This window comes from Lampris incognitus, chromosome 13 (assembly GCF_029633865.1).
Source record: "Lampris incognitus isolate fLamInc1 chromosome 13, fLamInc1.hap2, whole genome shotgun sequence".
NCBI classification, from domain to species: domain Eukaryota; kingdom Metazoa; phylum Chordata; class Actinopteri; order Lampriformes; family Lampridae; genus Lampris; species Lampris incognitus.
The window spans coordinates 13,522,233-13,542,761 of NC_079223.1; the positions used below are offsets into that span (position 1 = coordinate 13,522,233).

Genomic DNA, 20,529 nt, shown 5'->3' on the forward strand with positions numbered 1-20,529 from the left:
TATGGCCGCTTTTAGAGCATCCTTGAGCTCTGAGGGGAGTTCTTTTTCCCAGACCTTGAGGAGGAGGGCGTGGATGTGGTACAGGAGCTCTGGCACACATTCCTTTAAGATCTCAGCTTGGATCCCATCTGCACTGGCAGCCTTTTTCTTAAGGCTCCTGATGGCATCTTAAACCTCTGTCATGGTGGGAGGTTCCCCGATGTCTTCTCTGATGGAACTCTGGGGAATGTGGTTGGCAATGTCTGGTTCAGCTGTGCTGTTGTGGTTGAGGAGTTCCTGGAAGTGCTCCTTCCATCGGGCGTTAATGGACTCGTTGCCCTTCAGCAGCTCAGAGCATCTGGGTCAGAGCATCTCCAAAACTACAGGTTTCATGGGTTGTTCCTGGTCTGCAGTGGTCAGTACCTACCAAAAGTGGTCCAAGGAAGGACAACCGCTGAACCGGCGACAGGGTCATATGTGCCCAAGGCTCATTGATGTGAATGAGGAGCTAAGGCTAGCCCATCTGATCTGATCCCACAGAACAGCTACTATAGCTCAAATTAATGAAAAGTTAATGCTGGCTATGATAGACAGGTGTCAGAACACACAGTGCATCACAGCTCGCTGCGTATGGGGCTATGTAGCTGCAGACCAGTCCGAGTACCAGTGATGACCCCCTTTCCACCACTGAAAGGGCCTACAATGGGCCTGTGAGTGTCAAAACTGGACGATGGAGCAATGGAAGAAGGTGGCCTGGTCTGATGAATCATGTTTTCTTTTAGATCATGTGAAAGGCCCTGTGCATGTGCGTTGTTAACCTGGGGAAGAGATGGCACTAGGATGCACTATGAAAAGAAGGCAAGACGGCGGAGACAATGTGATGCTCTGGGCAATATTCTGCTGGGAAACCTTGGGTCCTGGCATTCATGTGGATGTTACTTTGACACGCACCACCTACCTAATCATTGTTGTAGACTAAGTTCACCCCTTCATGTTAACGGTATTCCCTGATGGCAGTGGCCTCAGGTGGTTTTAATGTTTTGGCTGATCAGTGTATACTGCCATACTGCCAAAACCTACAACAAGGGTGGACAAATATCTTGCCTCAGTCCATAAAAACAAAAGCCATGCCCACTTCTTATGGCTGTCATAGATATACAAGGGGTCCCCCAGGGTATCACTGAAAGAAGTCCATGGGTCTCAAATTTAACAGAAAAAAGGCTTTCCTCACATTTCCCCTTATCCCCTTCAATGTGAAGCACTTTGGGTGACTAGAAAAGTGCTATATAAATGTAACGATTATTATTATTATTATTTCTTACAGGATGTTTTCATATTCTAGCATTTGAACCTGGACCAGTTTTGGCCATAAAGTTGGGTTCAGTTGATTGGTGTGAAAGCTTTTTCCCAAACTCGGGTGCGCACCAAGAACCAAACTCAAGTTCTTTGGTGATCTGGAGTCCACGTCATGTGAACCTCAACATGGTCCGTGATTGTTCTCATTTGAGGATGTGACCTGCAAGTATAGCAGGAAACTCACCTTTATTGTGTGTGGTTTTTAAGGAAAACTATGCAGTAAACTTTTGCCAGTAGCAGGTCTAGTATAGTAATGGACTCACCTTACAGGTGTGTGAGAATGCATGGCAAGAAAAGAAGCAAATGCATTTCTCAACTGTGACCTTCCCCCTAAAACATCTCATCCGTCAGCAGCATGAATGCCCACACAGCCAAGCACCATTTGTTCACATCATTTTGGTTGCCACACCAAATAAGTATGACTGTTGCCAAAAACACAAAACAGTAATGTCTTTCCATTTTTGGCTTAGCTTAAACCGGGCATGTTCCCCTCCAAGCCTTGTTGTTTGTGACCATTATGAACACCAGCTGCTAGTTCATGACAAAAGCATTATGCAAACATACCACAGTTCAAAATAACAGAATCCAGTGTGAGCACAGACCAAGCCAAGTCAAGTCAATTTTATTTGTATAGCCCAATATCACAAATTACAAATTTGCCTCAGTGACCAGCGAGGACGAAGGGGGACATCAAGTCATCTTGTGTCATTAATCTAAAAAATATATATATTCCATCCATCCATCCATTATCCAAACCGCTTATCCTGCTCTCAGGGTCGCAGGATGCTGGAGCCTATCCCAGCAGTCATTGGGTGGCAGGCGGGTCCAAAGATATGCAGGTCAGGTGAATCGGCCATACTAAATTGTCCCTAGGTGTGAATGTGTGTGTGTGTGGGGGGGGGGGGCTGTGATGGACTGGCGGCCTGTCCGGGGTGTCTCCCCACCTGCTGCCCATTGACTGCTATATATATTTATTTATGAAATAAGAAAATAAAAAGACAGAGTAAAGGGATCATTTTTATTTTTTGTTGGCGTGCCGGCTCTTCTCATCTGTTTGAGAAACAAAGCAGGCAGTGGATGTTGGTGGCAGAAGACAAGCACACCTGTATTTTCAGCTATAATATTTATAGTATGTCTATAGACAGACATACACAGTATGTGTGCTTGTTGATGTGAAAATAGTCATTCAAGTGTGTGTGTGTGTGTGTGTGTGTGTGTGTGTGTGTGTGTGTGTGTGTGTGTGTGTGTGTGTGTGTTTGCCAGTCTGATCTTCTCAGGGATGCGACTGGGTGCTGACAGTCAATTCAGTGACTTCCTGGATGGTTTGGGTCCCGCGCAGCTTGTTGGCCGACAGACACTGGCCACACCTGCCATGGGTGAGTGACAGCAACAGTCAGTGAGAGGCTTTTTTTCATGAGACAATTCTTTAAACTTGCTCCAGTCATGACAGAAGAGTCACAGATTGTGTGTGTGTGTGTGTGTGTGTGTGTGTGTGTGCGTGCGTGCGTGCGTGCGTGCATGTGTATCTATCAGGAGATGTTCAGATCGGTTTGATGGATAAGAAAGGCCAGCTGGAGGTGGAGGTGATCAGGGCACGAGGCCTTATACCCAAACCAGGGTCCAAATCCCTCCCAGGTAACACACACACACACACACACACAAGCCTCCCCCAGAGTCCCTCCCCAGGTAATAAATACGCTAAGCTGTGCTCACGTAAGACCTCGGTGTAGATAGAAGTCTGAGGGGTTTTTTTTTTGTCCACCATTGTGAGGGTTGGGGTTGGGGTCGACTCAGCATTTTAGGTGAGGAAGTTTACCTGGGCTGTCCAAAGCTCATCAGGTCCTTTTTGGTCCTGTTTTGGGCAGGACGATGGCCCAGTGGTTAGCACTGTTGCCTCACAGCCAGTTATATTGATATCATGATATGATGTCAGATGAAAAATAATGTAGCACCATGTTCATCACTTTTCAGTGACGCATGTCCAAACCTTCACGGTTCTGGAGGTACAATGGAAAAAGAAACGAGAGTTACTCGCAGAATTTACTTGGGTTCGGAAAAGTTTCAGATGTGGAGAGTCCCAGGTCACGTTTAGCAGTTGAAAGACTTTTTATCTTCTTAAGATATAGTCCAGAATATTTTTTTGATATTAAATAGGACATATTTGCACTGGCGTTTTCATAACAACAGCCATTCAATGTATTGTCTTTCTCTAATTCCTGCTCTATGTGCTATTTTTCACTGGTGCTGACAAGGTTTGCTATTCCCACCAAATATTCAAACGTCACGGAGCCCCCCCCCCACACAGGAAATATATCCAGTCTGTCACAAAAGGAAAAGAAGAAGAAAAAATAAATTGCATGTCAGATGCAAAAGGGCAAGCATATAAAGCTAAACATTATCCAACGTTTAATAAATAATAAAGTAAATGTTTGCTATGGATCGATATGTTGTTCAATATTAGTGTTGAATGGCATCGCTGATCAGCCTTCTTTCTCCAAAATATGCACGCTGATGCTGTATTATCTTCTCTAATGCACAGCTAGGCAAGCCATGCCGGTGTTGCACCAAAATCTGCGACCTTTGAAAGCTCTGACCTGCACGTGAATGTTTTCTGCCCTTTCAGGAGTACATTCTTTTTTAACTTTGGGATTTACTCAATGGAAATAAACTATGGTGACCACCAGGTGTCGCCATATCCACTAAAATCGAAGACACTAAGGATAGCCTCTTAAATTGTGCATTTCTGATCCTGTCTTTACCTCTCCTTCCCCCGTCTGCTCTCTCTCTCTCTCTCTCTCTCTCTCTCTCTCTCTCTCTCTCTCTCTCTCTCTCTCTCTCTCTCTCTCTCTCTCTCTCTCTCTCTCTCTCTGTCTGTCTGTCTGTCTGTCTGTCTGTCTGTCTGTCTGTCCGTCTGTATCTCTCTTGCTCTCTGTCTCTATCGAACCACCCCATGCATTTCTTCTTCCCTTCTCCCTCTACTCTCTCTCCATCTCTCCTCTTTACTCCCTCTCTCCCCAGCTCCCTATGTCAAGGTGTACCTGCTGGATAACGGAGCGTGTAAAGCCAAAAAGAAAACAAAGATTGCACGGAAGACCCTGGAGCCTCTCTACCAGCAGCACCTTCTCTTCGAGGAGAGTCCCCAAGGCAAGGTGCTCCAGGTAATCCTCCCTCTGACCTCTGTGTGTGTGTGTGTGTGTGTGTGTGTGTGTGTGTGTGTGTGTATGCGCGCATTAAATTCGTGACTATGTGCCTCTAATAACTGTGTTTTATAGGCCCAGTCTGATTTATTAAACCATATTGAATTGAGGTATACTTACATATATGTAAATGAAAAGTTTGAGTTACAAATTGAAAATAAGTCTTTTGTGTTTTTCTCAACTGGTGGTAATTGCAAATAGGGGTCTGTTTGTCTCCAGTCTTTACGACCATTAGGAATGTGAACAAACCTTTTACAGCATTAGAAAACATTAGAAACTCAGATGTAGTTGTTGTTTAGTGTTAGTCCTTGTATTAAGAGACCTGTCAATCAATCTGGGATTGACAGCAGCTTCCAATTCTGCATTTTTAGTGGTGGGGTGACACTTCGGTTTACATTTGAATCAAAGACTGTGCTTTGGAAAAACACAATAGTTTGCATATTAGTTTGCATTTTTTCTGTCGACTAAATTTCACTTAAAATGTGTGATACATCTGGATACCTCAGCTAGGAATAATGGAATAGGACGCCGGTTCTGTTTTGTGGGTTTTCTTCTCTGAACTGGAGCCATGATTAAGAGGGACGGCCGGGGGCATTCGTATTGCGCCGCTAGAGGTGGCACGCCATCCATGATTGGACTACGACCTCAGATCAGACGAGACAACCCGCTGAATTTAAGCATATTACTAAGCGGAGGTCCATGAATACTGGGATGGCATCCAGTGTTCTACCTGTGCCCCCGTCCATAGGGTTAGTGGTTGTGTCAGGAAGGGCATCCGACGTAAAATTTTGCCAGATCATTATGCGGATTGACAAGACCGCCATCGGTGTTGTGCCCTCACAGGGTACCGATGGAAACTGTCGATTCCGCTGTGGCGACCTCTGGGAAACAGGGAACAAGCCGAAAGGAGAAGAAGAATTTGGATGGAAAATAGCTGTTGACTGATCATGAATGTTATTACATGCAGTGGTGTTATCCTGCTGTATTTACATGACTTGGTCCCTCAGCCCAGCACTTACACAGGGGTTTCAACTTTAGGTTGCAGCAATCTCACAAAACTGGTACAAGTTTTAGTTCCCCTATTTTTTCTTTTCTTTTCTTTTTTTTTTTTGTATTCCCCCTCCCCCCCATTTCTCCCCAATTGCATCCGGCCAACTACCCCATTCTCCCAAGCCACCCTGGTCGCTGCTCCACCCCCTCTGCCAATCCGGGGAGGGCTGCAGACTACCACATGCCTCCTCCGATACATGTGGAGTCACCAGCTGCTTCTTTTCACCTGCCAGGGGGACGTAGTGCATGGGAGGATCATGCTATTCCCCCCAGTTCTCCCTCCCCCCCAGACAGGCGCCCCGACCGACCAGAGGAGGCGCTAGTGCAGCAACCAGGACACATACCCTCATCCAGCTTCCGACCCACAGACACGGCCAATTGTGTCTGTAGGGACGCCTGACCAAGTCTGAAGTAACACGGGGATTCGAACCGGCGATCCCTGTGTTGGTAGGCAACGGAATAGACTGCTACGCTACCCAGACGCCAGGTTTTTGTTGCTGTTGAAGTCCCACAGGGCTTTACACTCACATTACATCATCCAACAGATGTAAATAGGATGAATGACCACGATAGCCCCTATCCTTAGACCTTAGATTTGGATAAGGAAAAACGCCACAGAAAAATAAAAACCTCATCAGACAAACAAGGGGGAGAAACTTAAGGTAGAGCATCAGAGGAGCGATCCGTCTTCCAGAATGGATAGACATGTAAGAAGTGCAGAGATTTATAATAACCACTCAATAGCTGTGTTTCCATAATGTACTTTAATGCGCATTTTGAAGTATCGCATTAGAAATGGTATATGGAATACTGCAAAATCTGAACAATCTTCAGTTTTGCAAAAATATTTTTACGCTCACTTGAGGTGACTTTTGCCTTTTTTGAAAAAGAGTTAATAATAATGGATTACATTTACTATATAGCGCTTTATCGAGACACTCAAAGCACTTCACAGAGAAGGGCAGAAACTCACCTCAAATAAACAAACAATCAGAATCAGAATCAGAGATACTTTGTTCATCCCCGAGGGCAAATTGGATAATGAATGAATATCCTACTGAATAATTTTTTATTCCATAATAAACCAAAAAGAAACACATGGGTTTCTGAGAGCGTGTAGAGAAGAGAGGAGAGAGAGCAGGTCAGAGCCACGATGGACCTGAAGCGTTCATTAACACCAGTGTGTTCTGAGTCCAAAAGGTCTGATTTGTGATTTTCTGGTTTTTTTTAATTAATTAATTAAAAAAGACAAAAAACTCACAAATCAGACCTGACACAATGAGTCGGCTATTGCTGATTCTTTTTTTAAATGATTAGATTTAGAAATGTGCAGACATATGCGGTTTAAGTATTGTGGAATTTTTAAAACAAACATGATTTTTGCTTGGATAAATACTCTCAGTAAAGTGTGTTGTGATTTAATACATTTCTCCATATAGTATTTGCAATGATTACTAAACATTTTTTTCACGTGTTTTAACCCTCTCTTCACCAGGTAATAGTGTGGGGCGACTACGGGCGATTGGACCACAAATGCTTCATGGGCGTAGCACAGATCCTATTGGAGGAGCTGGACCTCTCCAGCACAGTGATTGGCTGGTACAAACTGTTCCCCCCTTCCTCGTTGGTGGACCCTACGTTAGCTCCGCTCACGCGGCTGGCGTCCCAAACGTCACTGGACAGCTCAGGACCGCCCCCGGGTGTACGATCCTAGTGACTGACAGGCGACTGCTCCCCCACCCACCCACCCAACCCAAAAACAATGGACCACAGCTATTGGATCACAATTGAGCGGATGTGCATGAACACATGCCGCGGGACGAGCAGACGCCTACAATCAACCAATAAAAAAGCCAGACGGAGAGCGAGAGAGAGAGAGAGACAGATAGATAGTGACAAAGAGACAGAACTAGCCAATCAGAGCTTAGCTGGAGTCTGACAATCACTTCTCATTCCTTCCTTCTTCTTCCTCCTACATCTCCTCGTTTTCAAACCTTTCTTTTCCCCTCCTCTGGGCTGTAGCAAGCATTTGCTCCGTCCAGCAACATCCACTCTATCACCTTCTCTTCTCCTCCCTCACTGCTCTTTCTTTCTTTCTTTCTTTCTTGTGCAGCCCACCCTATTGACCAACGAAACGGAGTCCCCCACACGGGAGTCCTCCTAGCCAATCAGATTAGAGCTTATTGCTTGGCCATAGGCATGAGTGTACAAATGACGCGGGGTTTTAGCCAATAGCAAACTGTGACAGCTGCTCCGTCACGTCGTCGTTTTGGCTGCGGCGTCTCTTCCAGTTGTCCCGGTTGCGGCAGTGCCCCTGTGGGTGTGCATGGAGAGCGGCGGTGGGCATGGTTATCGCGATCTATGAGCGAAGGGGATCCTGCACGTGCACGTGCGAATTTTCTAGCCTTGTCACGAGGTGAAAGCAAGCACAAGAAAAGCTTGACTCCTTAATCCAGAAGGAGGCAAAACGTTTTTGCTCTTTGTCCAAAAAAAAAGGAAAAAAAAGAAAAAAAGAAGAATAAATAGAGGCCAAATTAACAGTTTGCTTTTTATTTTTTTATTTTGAATCCATTTGAGTTTCTTCTCTCTGTTTTGCCTCAGAATGGCACCGCAAGGTGCAGCCACAAGGTGCAGACGCCCTGTATGTGTGCGTGTGTGCGTGCGTGAGTGCGTGTTTGATTTTCGAGCGACGGCGGGCGGCCCAGTCACGGCCGTTCGAATGACCTTTGCACCCCCACCCCCCTCAAACTCCCCCTGTGAGAGGGAGCAGCATGACTCGGGGACCCCCTGGCCCCAAGCTGCATGCACGGTTTTTTTTTTTGTTTGTTTTTGTTTGTTTTTTGTTTTGTTCTCTTTTGTAAAACAAAGATGAGACAAATTAACGAAGAATCCTAAAAAAGAAAAAGGAAAAAAAAGAGACTAGACTGTGTGTTAGTTCCACATACTTTTAGGCCAGCTTGTATGTTGCATGTACTTGTACAGTTTGCTCGTACTGAATATGAATACAAACTGAGAAAAGCCAAGCCATCCCCGCCCCCTAAGCAGGGACGGACCAATGGGGGATCAACGCAGCCCAGGCCACGCCTACCACTCTGGGTCTAAACATCCATATTAGGAAGTCTCTAAAAAGATGTTTCTTTCTCGTTTTGTTTTGTTTTTGGGGTTTTTTTGTTTTGTTTTTTTGTTTTTTTTGTTTTGTTTTTTTTCCAAACCCTCGGAACAACAGTGCTGTCGTGTAGTCCAGAGCATCCTCCGGCGCCGGCGGTGAGGATGTAGGTGTCTAAACTGTAGTCTAACACAACGGGGGCTAGAGACAGAGATAGAGAATGTGTGTATAACAGCTAAATGTATAGGAAGTATTATTTTGAGTTTGACAGAAATTATAAAGATATAGATATATGAATATAAAAAGAGTGTATCCGACTGTACACACCCATCACCGATGCCCACACATGCACACCTTGTACATAAAAGAAAAAAAATCGGGATGAACGGCTTGAACATAGGCTACAAACAAACAAACAAACAAACAAAAAGTTCAACATCGCCGGCACACAAACATTCCTGGTCTGGCTCGCGGGGGTCCGTGTCCCGTCGACGTGCCGCTGAGCGGCGCTGGAGTCACACACGAGCTCCAACGGGCCTTTCACTCTCTCCCAAGTTGCAGCCAAAAACGAAAAGAGCTTATCGGAACAATTGTTTTCTTTACTGAACCCCTTTAACCGACTCCCACCCCCCCCCCCTTTTTTGTTTTTTTAACTTTCTTTCTTTCTTTCTTTGTGACTAATGGTTTGGACTGGACTTTTAACGTCAACGAGAAAAATCTGGTTTGCGGATGTACTTGTCCGAATGCTTCTGTTGAAACCCTTAGCGGTGTGGCCAACTGCCCTTTCCTTTGTCAGTATTAACTCGAGGAATACTGATTGTTTACAGTTCATGGCTCCCAGTCCTCCATCCCAGACGAAAGACGAAGTATTCACTGCAACAGTTCTTGTTTGTATAACAGATGTGGCTCTACTGATGTGTATGTTTTATATTCAAGAGTTCATTTTTATTATTTACAAATAAAAGACTGTGTGGAATAAAAAAAAAAAACTAAAAAAAAAAAACAAACCAAAAAAAACATGGGCTTTGGAATGGAGTGGCCTCGAATTATTAACTCGGTGACCCCTGACCCTCACTTGAAACGTAGGCATGGTTAATGTTGAGAATAATGACGCACACCTCAGAGGGAGGCCGGGCTGTAGAATTCAGTCTTTTGCATAATTATATTGGGTGGCGCAGTGGTTAGCGCTTTCGCCTCACAGCGAGAAGGTCCTGGGTTCGATGAGCCCCGGGGTAGTCCAACCTTGGGGGTCGTCCCGGGTCGTCCTCTGTGTGGAGTTTGCACGTTCTCCCCCGTGTCTGCGTGGGTTTCCTCCTATAGTCCAAAGACATGTAGGTCAGGTGAATCGGCCGTGCTAAATTGTCCCTAGGTGTGAGTGTGTGGGCCCTGTGATGGCCTGGCGGCCTGTCCAGGGTGTCTCCCCGCCTGCCGCCCAATGACTGCTGGGATAGGCTCCAGCATCCCGCGACCCCGGTTGGGATAAGCGGCTTGGATAATGGATGGATTGATCATTATTTTCCCAATAATAACAAAATGCAACACCCAGATAACACTTCGTCAACTTGCTGCGGGCCTCTCTTTATTGTGTAGTAGTTTCACTAAGGCCTCCCTGCTGGCTTCCTGTTTCACACGTTTGCTCTCATCCACTTCCATCACATCTGTTGAAACACTAGGAAGGGTGCAACGTAAAGGTGTTTTGTTTTTTATAACCGGACTTATAATCAACTGTTATATATTCTCATGGTGACCAAAATGTAGGGGATGTCTCTGTTTACCCCCTCCAGGTCACTTCGCTCGACCCCGGCCTGTTTCTACTCTACTGACTCCACAATTCATTCAGGTAAATCGGTGTCGACACACGTCATCTTTAATTTGACCTCCCAGCCAATCACCGCACAGATTATTCAGTTTACTCTAGTCGGTCATACTACATGCTACTCACAAATACGGAAGTAAACGGGCCGTTATAAATAAGACTGATTTCAATGTGCCTGTCTCGGTCTGCAGCCGTCCTGCAGGGTAACGGTCTGTGATTGAGTCTGCAGCCTTCATGGTCTCACAAAGGTCCCGTCCCCCTCAGGTGTGTCCAGTACACCCACATGACCGGCTGAATGGATGCCCTGTGACGACCCAGTCATTTTCAATTACGATTCAAAGGCTAAATTAATAACCTTCAATCTGATTAATTTAAAGCCTTATGCTGCTACTTCCGTCTAGTGGCTGAAAGTGGGATTACACAAGATGAGCTGGCCTGCCAGGGTAGTCGCATTGTAGGATTTATTTAAACTTTAAATATTTCTATTAACAGACTGAGATGCACTAAAAGCATATATCATTTTAGGTGTTTGGTCTTTCCCATCAGTAGAAATCATTTTACCAAATGACTTATTATTAAACCACACTACCAGATCTACTGTTGTTATCATATTACTTTGGTCTCAAATAACGTTTGCTGTTTTGCAGAATAAGTCATCTCTAAGGATCAAACTAACGTTTATCCTATCATGGATTTTTTACAGCAAAAAGAAAAGTAATGCTAAAACAATGTCGCTTAGTGGTTATATTTCTGCTTTATATAAAATCTAACAAGTCTGATGTCAGAATTTGATTGGTTTAAAGCTTAATCACAACAGTAATTGATTAATTGATTGATTTGGCAATAACAGGGCTGGATCCAAGTAAGTGTCTTTCATAATGTGAGATTACAGGCGGATCTCGTCTTTACAGATGTTGAGAGATACCAGTGCAGGGACCTCATAAAGCTCCTCTGCTCTCATGATGGACAATACTAGCTGAAAGCCCACCAGCTCATATGGTCTAAAATAATAATAATACTCAACTATTTGCCATAGAGACTCAGGTTTGTGTAGGTTTTCATTCCAATCCAACACTAAAACCAGTTCATCTCACCGGTGGGTCCTCTCCTGTCACCATGGTGATGCAAATAGGTTAAACCCAATTCTGTTTTTTTTAGGATATTTCTTAAAGAAGGAGACAGCATGCATGATATGAAAATATCATATTCACACAATATAGACATAGTTCAATGTTGTTGTTTTTTTGGGGGGGGGACCCCCCCTTTTCTCCCCAATTGTATCCAGCTAATTACCCCACTCTTCCAAGCCGTCCTGGTCGCTGATCCACCCCCTCTGCTGATCCGGGCAGGGCTGCAGACCTACACGTCTCCTCCCATACATGTGGAGTCGCCAGCCACTTCTTTTCACCTGACAGTGAGGAGTTTCACCAGGGGGACGTAGCGCGTGGGAGGATCACGCTATTCTCCCCCAGTTCCCCCTCCCCCCTGAACAGGCGCCCCGACCGACCAGAGGAGGCGCTAGTGCAGCGACCAGGACACATACCCACATCCGGCTTCCCACCTGCAAACACGGCCCGTTGTGTCTGCAGGGATGCCCGACCAAGCCGGAGGTAACACAGGGCCTCAAACTTGGGATCCCCGCATCGATAGGCAATGGAATAGCCCGCCATGCCACCCGGACGCCCATGGTTCAGTGTTTTAATTTGATATATAGGTTGAAATAATTCATGTGAATCATTTTAATAGCAGTAGAAAAGATGTACTTGGATAAAACAACGTCAGCCATGTTAAAATGTGACATTCGGTGCATCAAAGTCAAAGACAAAGTATCCTTATTGTCCCTTACAGGGAAGTTAGTTTGTAGGCAGTTTAATAAAACTCTCACGCAAAAAACAAAACATACAAACACTAAAGCAGAACTGACACATCACTGATGGACGACAAAAACAACAACAACAAGACATGGTGGGCAAGGAGAACCAAAGGAGTTCAAATATACAGACCATGGAAACAACCCCTCTGCAGACAGCTGATGAATACTATCTACTGTTTAATGGCAGTGGGGACAAAGGAAGTCTTGTCTCTTAGTCCTAATACAGGGCCTCCTCAACCGACGACCTGAGGGTAACAGCTCAAGCTGTGGCCGAAGGGGGGTGACCATGGCACTCCAGAAGGGAAGTAGCCTTTCTGAACACCTTCCTATAATAAAGGTCGGTAAGCTGGGCTTGACTTCTCCCTGAAATCTTACGAGCCCATTTGATGAGTCTATCAAGACTTCTTATTGGCCAGAGTCAAGTCACCAAACCGAGCCACGATACAGTACACGAAAACTGTTTCAGTGAAACTTGTATAAAAGAGAGTCATCATCTGGGAGACGTCTTTGTTGGACCTTCTTTGTTGTGGAAGCAACGTGAGTTTGAAAGCACAACTTGTTGTCGAGAACAACCCCCAGATGTTTGTAGTTATCCACAAGCTCAGTGTCGGCACCTTTAATGCTGGTTGGTACAGGACTAGGAGGAGTCTTTCTAAAACTGATCATCATATCTTTAGTTTTAGACACGTTTAAGTGGAGAAAGGACTCATCACACCAACACACAAAATCATCGACCGCAGGTCCGGGTTGTTCCTCCTCCCCTTCAAGAAGACTTACGATCACCGAATCGTCCGCAAATGTGAATATGTGTCTGTTGGTGTGGTTGCTGCGACAGTCATTAGTGTGCGAGATGTAGAGTAACGGGGAGAGGCAACAGCCCCGAGGGGAACCGGTTGAAGAGTACAGCTGATTGGAAAAGGAGCCATTAACCCGCACACACTGGGACCTAGTCCAGTATCCAGCCAACTAGATTAAGATCCAGTCTGAAGAGATGAATTAGCTTATCTGCTAACAGATGTGGCTGGATCGTGTTAAAGGCAGAGGAGAAACCTATAAACAACAGCCTGGCATGAGCATTTGTCCCCTCAAGATGGCGGTACAGAAAATCTAAGCGTTGTTATGGCATCTTGTACACCCCTGTTGGGCCTGTATGCAAATTGCAGTGGATCAAGGGATTTCTCCACCTGCGATAAAACCTCGTTTTTAATGAGCTTCTCAAATATCTTCATGATTAGAGAAGTCGACGCTACCGGCCTACAGTCATTTAATGCCACAGGGGCTTTAGTCTTGGCAACTGGTGCAACTGTGTAATGTTTCCTTAATTTAGGGATCCTCCGTTGCTGAAGGGATAGTGTGGAAATAGTGTGAAAGAGTCCACACAACTGTTCAGCACCGGTTTTGAGAACCTGGCCACAGATATTAGCAGAGCCGGGGCTTTTTCTAGACTTGGTGACTTTGAAGCGTTTTTCCACGCTTTTGATAGCGACAGTCGAAGCCGGGGGCGCTCCAGCGCTGCTCTCTGATGCAGTCAGTTTTGTGTGTGAAGTCACAATTATCAAATCTTACGTAAAACGTATTCAACTGGGCCCCGTGACACTGAACATTAGGCCTACTTGCATTTGTCTGACCAAGAAACTGATGAAAAAATCTGCTTTCCATGTCTTCAGACATCTATCTCCAATGATGAAGGTGAAGGGTATTTGAAGAGGAGGGAGGAAGGACCGTTCAGAAAGCCACACCTGTTTGAGGCCAAAAGGTTTTTGGTTTTTTTTTCTATAATTTTTCACAAGTTAAATCTAATACAGCGCCACAAACCTATTTGATAAATTACAATAAAACTTAACAAACTTGACATTTTGGCTTTCGTGGATGATGCAGTAGCAGAGACCAGTTATGACTGTCACACTTTTTACTCTCATGCATATTTCTCAGCAACACATTGATTGAAAGCTTTTAGGCGTAGCGTAAAAATGAGTATCCTGTTCGCCCTCACAGCTCATTTCAATAAAAAAGTGATGAACTATAAAAAGCATTGTGACACACTGGGACAACTGTTTGACAACATGTTTTCCAGCAATTTAAAAAAAAACCAACTTTTTGTTTTGTTTTTCAAGCTAGAGACTCCAAAATTAGTCTTAAAATGTGTGAAAGGACTTCTGTGATAATCTGAGGCTTGATGTGAATACTCACGTGACCAAGTAGTGCAGCCGTGAAGATAAACCACTTTAAATCCCAACTCCACAGCTTTCCTCACTCTAATGTGTATGTTGTCCATGTGTACGATGGAGTCAGGCTCCGTAACACCACCAGTCATCTGCACCAGGGTTGGAGACGCCCCCCAGTCTCCGTATTGAAATGTTTTGACCGGGTACGATGAACACTGGTGCAGCGGCAAACACGTACGTGTAGGAAACAACTCCAGCAGGAACGTGATGCCGATGTGTCCATGACAATCAACATGACCGTACCACAGTGTTCCCATATAGTCGGATGTAGTTTGTACTACAGTAGGCTGTCTGTGTTAGCTTTGGTCCCAGCATCCATTTTTACAAGGGTGGGAACTGTTTACTGCTGAGCTGACGGCACACCAGCCACAATGGCTGCTACACCTTGGCTGTGGTCCCAGAAAGTCAGAGTCAAAAGGTCGGTTTCTCTCTGCCTCCTACATCCAACTATACCACAACACTGTCCTACTGGAACACTGACTGTCTGTCCAACACCACATCACCACCACCGCTCACATGGATAAAACAGTGAGAAAAGTTGCGGACTGTAGCTTTAATGGTGTGACAAATAAGTCAGAAACAGTAAACAGACTTACAAATATAATCTTGGTAAAATGTGTAAATGTACAACTGTAATACTTTTCCAGTAATATACTAAATTTCCTATGCAACCACAAATGCTGTCATGTGACAACCAACAAACCCCCCCCCCCCCCAGACTTTTCAACTCAAGTCAAGTTTTTGTCACTCCAACATATACAAGCATATAGTGGAACCAGACGTCATTCCTCCAGGGTCTCACAGTTGTTAAGCTATATTAACAGATTACACACACACACACACACACACACACACACACACACACATGAGGGTGTGTGTGTGTGTGTGTGTGTGTGTGTGTGTCTAGCTCCCTTAAAATCTCATTTTAAAACTTTTCTTTTTATAAAAGCATTCACAAATGTTTGTTTTTGTTTATTTATTTATATTATTTTTATATTTATTCTTACTTATTTGGTCTTACTCTTATTTTCTCCTTGGCTGCTTTTATTTTTTGTAAAGCACTTTGTAACATTGTTTTGGGAAAGTGCAATATAAAAGTTATTTATATAGAAATACATATTATATATTTATTTTTATATAGCATATATAGTATATATTATAATAATATATGTAATATATAATATAATCTATAATCTATAATAATATATAATTATAATAAATAAATAAAAATATATATAACTTGGATAAAAGAAAGACTCAACGGTAGGGAAAGTGCTCAGCAAATAAGGAGCAAAATAATCCAGCGAGTCAAGTAAATTCTTCATGAGACAGTACAAGTCTGTTTCATGCCAGCAATTTTTTGTTATAAAAACGTTCTGACAATGTTGGGAAAAACATCTCGGAACGTTCTCTTGGTGTTTTCAGCGGGAAGTGTTCGTTGCGTCCAGAGAACCTCCCCGGATAACACTCTGGGAACGTGTTATAGAAAAGCGTGCTGTAATCCCAGGCCTTAATAACACCCTGGAAACATTTCCAAAATGTTGCCTTGCAAATGTTCTTCCTTTGTTATCTTGTAACACTGCAGGAATGTTTTAGAGAAGAACATTCTAGAATCTGTTACCTCAACAACGTCCCCAACAACGTCCCCAACAACATCCTTCTTCTTTTGTTAACATTTAACGTTATAGGAACATTATTTGAAATGGTAAGCATCCTTAAAATGTTCTTTGTAGGGAACGCTAGCCAATGTTGTGGGAACATTCCCTGCTAGCTATAAGCGTTGTAGGACCTAAAGCGCCTACAGAAAGTATCAGTGTTTGTGTAAGAGGAAGTCGTCATAGCTACCGGAAGCGAGCAGCCAGCAGCTTCACCGGAAGTCCAGAAATATTGGCAACTGTCCCCGGAGGCGAAATCATCGTCAGACGATGTAGTAGCCCGTGGTTGCCAAGATTGTACAATTGTACACAAACACAATGCGCAACACATAAAATAGCTATACTACACTAAGTAACTATACACAACACACTACTACACAATGCAGACAACTTGTGCTTCAGTGACCACTAGACAGTACATGTAGGCTACACATGGTGCAAATAGGGTGACAGTGCAAACAGTGCAACACAATAAAGAATTACTGCACACGTTTCGATAAAAACACGACATCACAGGAATACGCACACACAGCAGCGCAAGTGCACACAGCAGTGCAGTATTGGGTAGTTGTGTGTACAGGCGCTATCCTTATGTAGTAAATATGTGTTAACACAAAGGAAAAAGATGTGAAACGTTTCGTGAACGTCTAAGGCCAAGCCGGAGGCTCGTGGGCCGGGCGAGACTTCCTTTACAGTTGTCCATATTTACTTATTTCTGTAGCATTTCATGTCGTCGGGTCATGTTTCGTAGAAGGACTGCGGAGGGTTTGACTGCAGGATGTCAGAGGATGCAAGCTGACAGGCCATTGAAAAGCTCCCAAGTCCACCCCTCCCTCCACCTTCTTTCTGTTTATCAGGCCGCCGTGTTTTCAGAGGCAACACTTGTTCAGAGGTTTTCTTTGTCAGATTTATTAGCAAGCTGGGTCGGGATTCTCACCCTCAGCAAATAAGCAGATAAAGTGTGTGTGTGTGTGTGTGTGTTGCCCTCCCCACCTGACTGAACATCTACTGCGTCTGTACAATCACATTTCTCAAGGTTAAGTTTGGTTTTCTTGTCATTTGTGACTCTTTCTGCAGATTTTTCTGTCTTCTTTGTCCTTTTCAGGAAGGGGTGGTTGGATTTAGTAAATGCAGTCAGCCCAGTAGGTCCACCTCATGGAGCGCTTTCATCTGTAGCCTCCTCCCAAACTACAACTCACACCTCACTTAGACCGAACAATGGGAGTTTATTGTCACCTGTGTTTTATATTTAATGTAGAAGATGTGTATCTGTAGCTAAGCGTCAGTGTTATTTGCCAGGGCTTGATCACATACATGAACTTTGACTTGGTACGCCGCTCTCGGTCCCACATATCATAGTCACAACAAGGTGGGAGAGGTGTAAATTAAGAGAGCGCTCCATATGAGGTCAAAATATCAAAATATCAGTATAAAAAGTAGAACTATGAGTATGAGTGCTGGTCCAAGTGTGCACCGTCTTAGAGGTCTGACTGAATAGGAGTGTTCTTACTGTGAAGTATTGAGTACGATGTAATATTTCAGTATGTAGTATCACACAGTAGTAAATTAGCAGCAAATGGCTAAATTCATAATATTATACAGATCATCACAGTATATTAATATTTCAGTACATATCACGGACAAGAAGTACACGAGAGCAATAACACACCTCACTGAAGGACCTAGCATATGGATATCTTGAAGGCCCATTTAAAGTCCTAATCTGTGATTTAAGTGACCATATGCATAATTGAGGTATATTCACCCGCATAGCCGAAAAGTCTGACTTACAGATAAGAGAGAAGAAGCATTTCGTGTCCATTAGCGACGCGAACAAACCTTTTACAGCATCAGCAAACGTTAGAAACTCAGATTTAGTTGTTGTTTACTGTTAGTCCTTGTATTAAGAGGCCTGTCAATCAGTCTGGGCGTGACAGCAGTTTCCGGTCCTGTGGTTTGTAGTTTGGTAGCAGGGCGGCCCTTTGGTTCACATCTGGATTAAGGACTGTCGCTTTAAGAGGAAGAACCGTGTATCTTCTCTGGTGGGGTTTTTGGGGGAGATGTGGTGACTGTGGAATTTTTATTCCGGTGTTCCTGAAGCTGCTCTCCGGGTTGTTTGAAAGGCCACGTTTGACTTGAACAGTAATACTGTTGTGTGTTTGGACCCCAGGGGGCGCTGTGGGTCCTGTGCGGTGACCCCATATTCATTCAGCGTCGCACAGCCATGCAGAGCAGTCATCAGATCCGGGGACTTGGTTTAAAAGGTTGTTCACACCAACACAAACCTGGCCTCGCCCTTCACAGACATTCGTGGTCACGGCGAGGTCACGCGTGGTATTTCGGAAAACGCGGGCGGTAAAGAATAAACACCAGCTTTCTAACATACCTAGCTAACCGAGGCTAACACCGTGGGTTTCGTATGAGCGATCATGAGGTTATTATTCCGTTGACCCCACAGGAGTGAGGGACAGGTCGGATGCGGGCGGCCGTGACCTCTATGTGGGATCAAGGTCAAACACATGTTGGTGACGTCGTTTCTACAGACAGGGACTCGCCATGCCTTCAAGACAACCACCTTTCTTTTCACCAAGTCGGTGGGCCTTAAAATGCACGTCAAAAATATGAAACAACCACTCTTCACTTTTTATTTAATTCGATTACAGTCTTTTGGTCTTTATCGGCTGTTTTGTGTGTGTATGTATGTATGTATGTATGTGTATATATATATATATGTGTGTGTGTGTGTGTGTGTGCGTATATATGTGTGTGTGTATATATATACATATATATAAAATCTCCCTCTCACCCTTTTTCAGGTTGTGTGTGTCCTCCTCAGGCTTGGCTCCTCTATCAGAGACCTGGCAGTTTAAGGGTTCTGCACAGTATCTTAACTGTCCCTTGGACCACAGTCTTCTGGACAGAGACCTCAGGGAGAGTGGCTCCAGCAGATTCCAGGAATCTGCTGGAGCCACTCTCCCAGTTTGGGGGTCACATCTCCTAGTGCTCCTATCACCACTGGGACTACTGTGGATTTCACCTTCCACATCTGGCCTAGTTCTTCCCTCAGCCCTTGGTATTTCTCTAGCTTCTCGTGATCTTTCTTCCTGATGTTGCCGTCGCTCGGGATTACTACATCGATCACTGCTGCTGTCTTCTGTTCCTTGTCCACCACCACAATGTCTGGTTGGTTAGCCAGCATCTGCTTGTCAGTCTGGAACTTGAAGTCCCACAGGATCTTTGCTCTGCCATTCTCAGCCACCTTTGGTGGTGTCTCCCATTTGGACTTGGAGACTTCCAGTCTGTATTCAGTACAGATATGCCTGTACACTATTCCAGCCACTTGGTTATGCCTTTCAGTGTATGTTTTCCCCACTAGCATTTTACACCCTACCACTAAGTACAGGACTGTCTCAGGGGCGTCTTTGCACAGCCTGCGTCTTGGTTCTTGAATGGTGTGGTGGATCCCTGCCTCAACTGATCTGGTCCTGAATGCCTGTTCTTGTGCTGCTATGATTGGAGCCCCTGTGGTGTCCTTCAGTCCAGCCTTTTCTAGCCACTGGGAGAATTTCTCGATATCAGCTACATCTTCTATCGGTTGATGGTTCATCCCATGGAAGGGCTTGATCTTCCATGATATCTCCTCTTCTTCTTCTTCCTCTACGCTCTGTCTCTTGCTGCCTGAGGTACTCACTCAGCAGTTCATTCTGGGGGGCCTCGTTCTGATGTACTCATGGATGTTCCTTGTTTCATCCTGGGTAGTGGCCCTGACACTCACCAACCCTCGACCCCCATCTTTTTTGCTTATCGTACAGTCTCAGGCTGCTGGACTTGGGGGTGGAACCATCCGTGCATTGTGAGGAGGGTATCTATCTATCTATCTCTGTCTGTCTGTCTGTCTGTCTGTCTGTCTGTCTATCTACCTATCCACCTATGTGTGTGTGTGTGTAGACAGTGATGATGATGATGATGATGATGATGATGACGATATGATTCATATAATTTATTACTGTTGATAAAAGAAGTCACTCTTTTTTCAGTCTACAATTGAAACTCTTAGAGGTCATCCAACGCCAACTCCCTTTTTCCTACTGTCTTCTACTCTCTCTCTCTCTCTCTCTCTCTCTCTCTCTCTCTCTCTCTCTCTCTCTCTCTCTCTCTCTCTCTCTCTCTCTCTCTCTCTCTCTCTCGCTCTCTCTCTCTCGTCCTTAAAGAGAACAGTTCTTCGGGCAATATTAATTTTAGAAATGGTGTCGGTATGAAGTGAATGGTAGC

General features: G+C 44.5%; 1 protein-coding gene across 1 annotated transcript in view; it reads left to right on the forward strand.

The window, feature by feature from the left end:
• LOC130123149 (regulating synaptic membrane exocytosis protein 1-like) overlaps positions 1–9,807 on the forward strand; it is a 148,027-nt gene extending 138,220 nt beyond the window's left edge. The window contains exons 31-34 of the mRNA XM_056292278.1: positions 2,599–2,711; positions 2,869–2,970; positions 4,354–4,493; positions 7,078–9,807. Coding sequence (XP_056148253.1) covers positions 2,599–2,711; positions 2,869–2,970; positions 4,354–4,493; positions 7,078–7,296 — 574 coding nt within the window. The 3' untranslated portion in view covers positions 7,297–9,807. The remainder of the gene's footprint in view (positions 1–2,598; positions 2,712–2,868; positions 2,971–4,353; positions 4,494–7,077) is intronic.
• Positions 9,808–20,529: the final 10,722 nt, after the last annotated feature.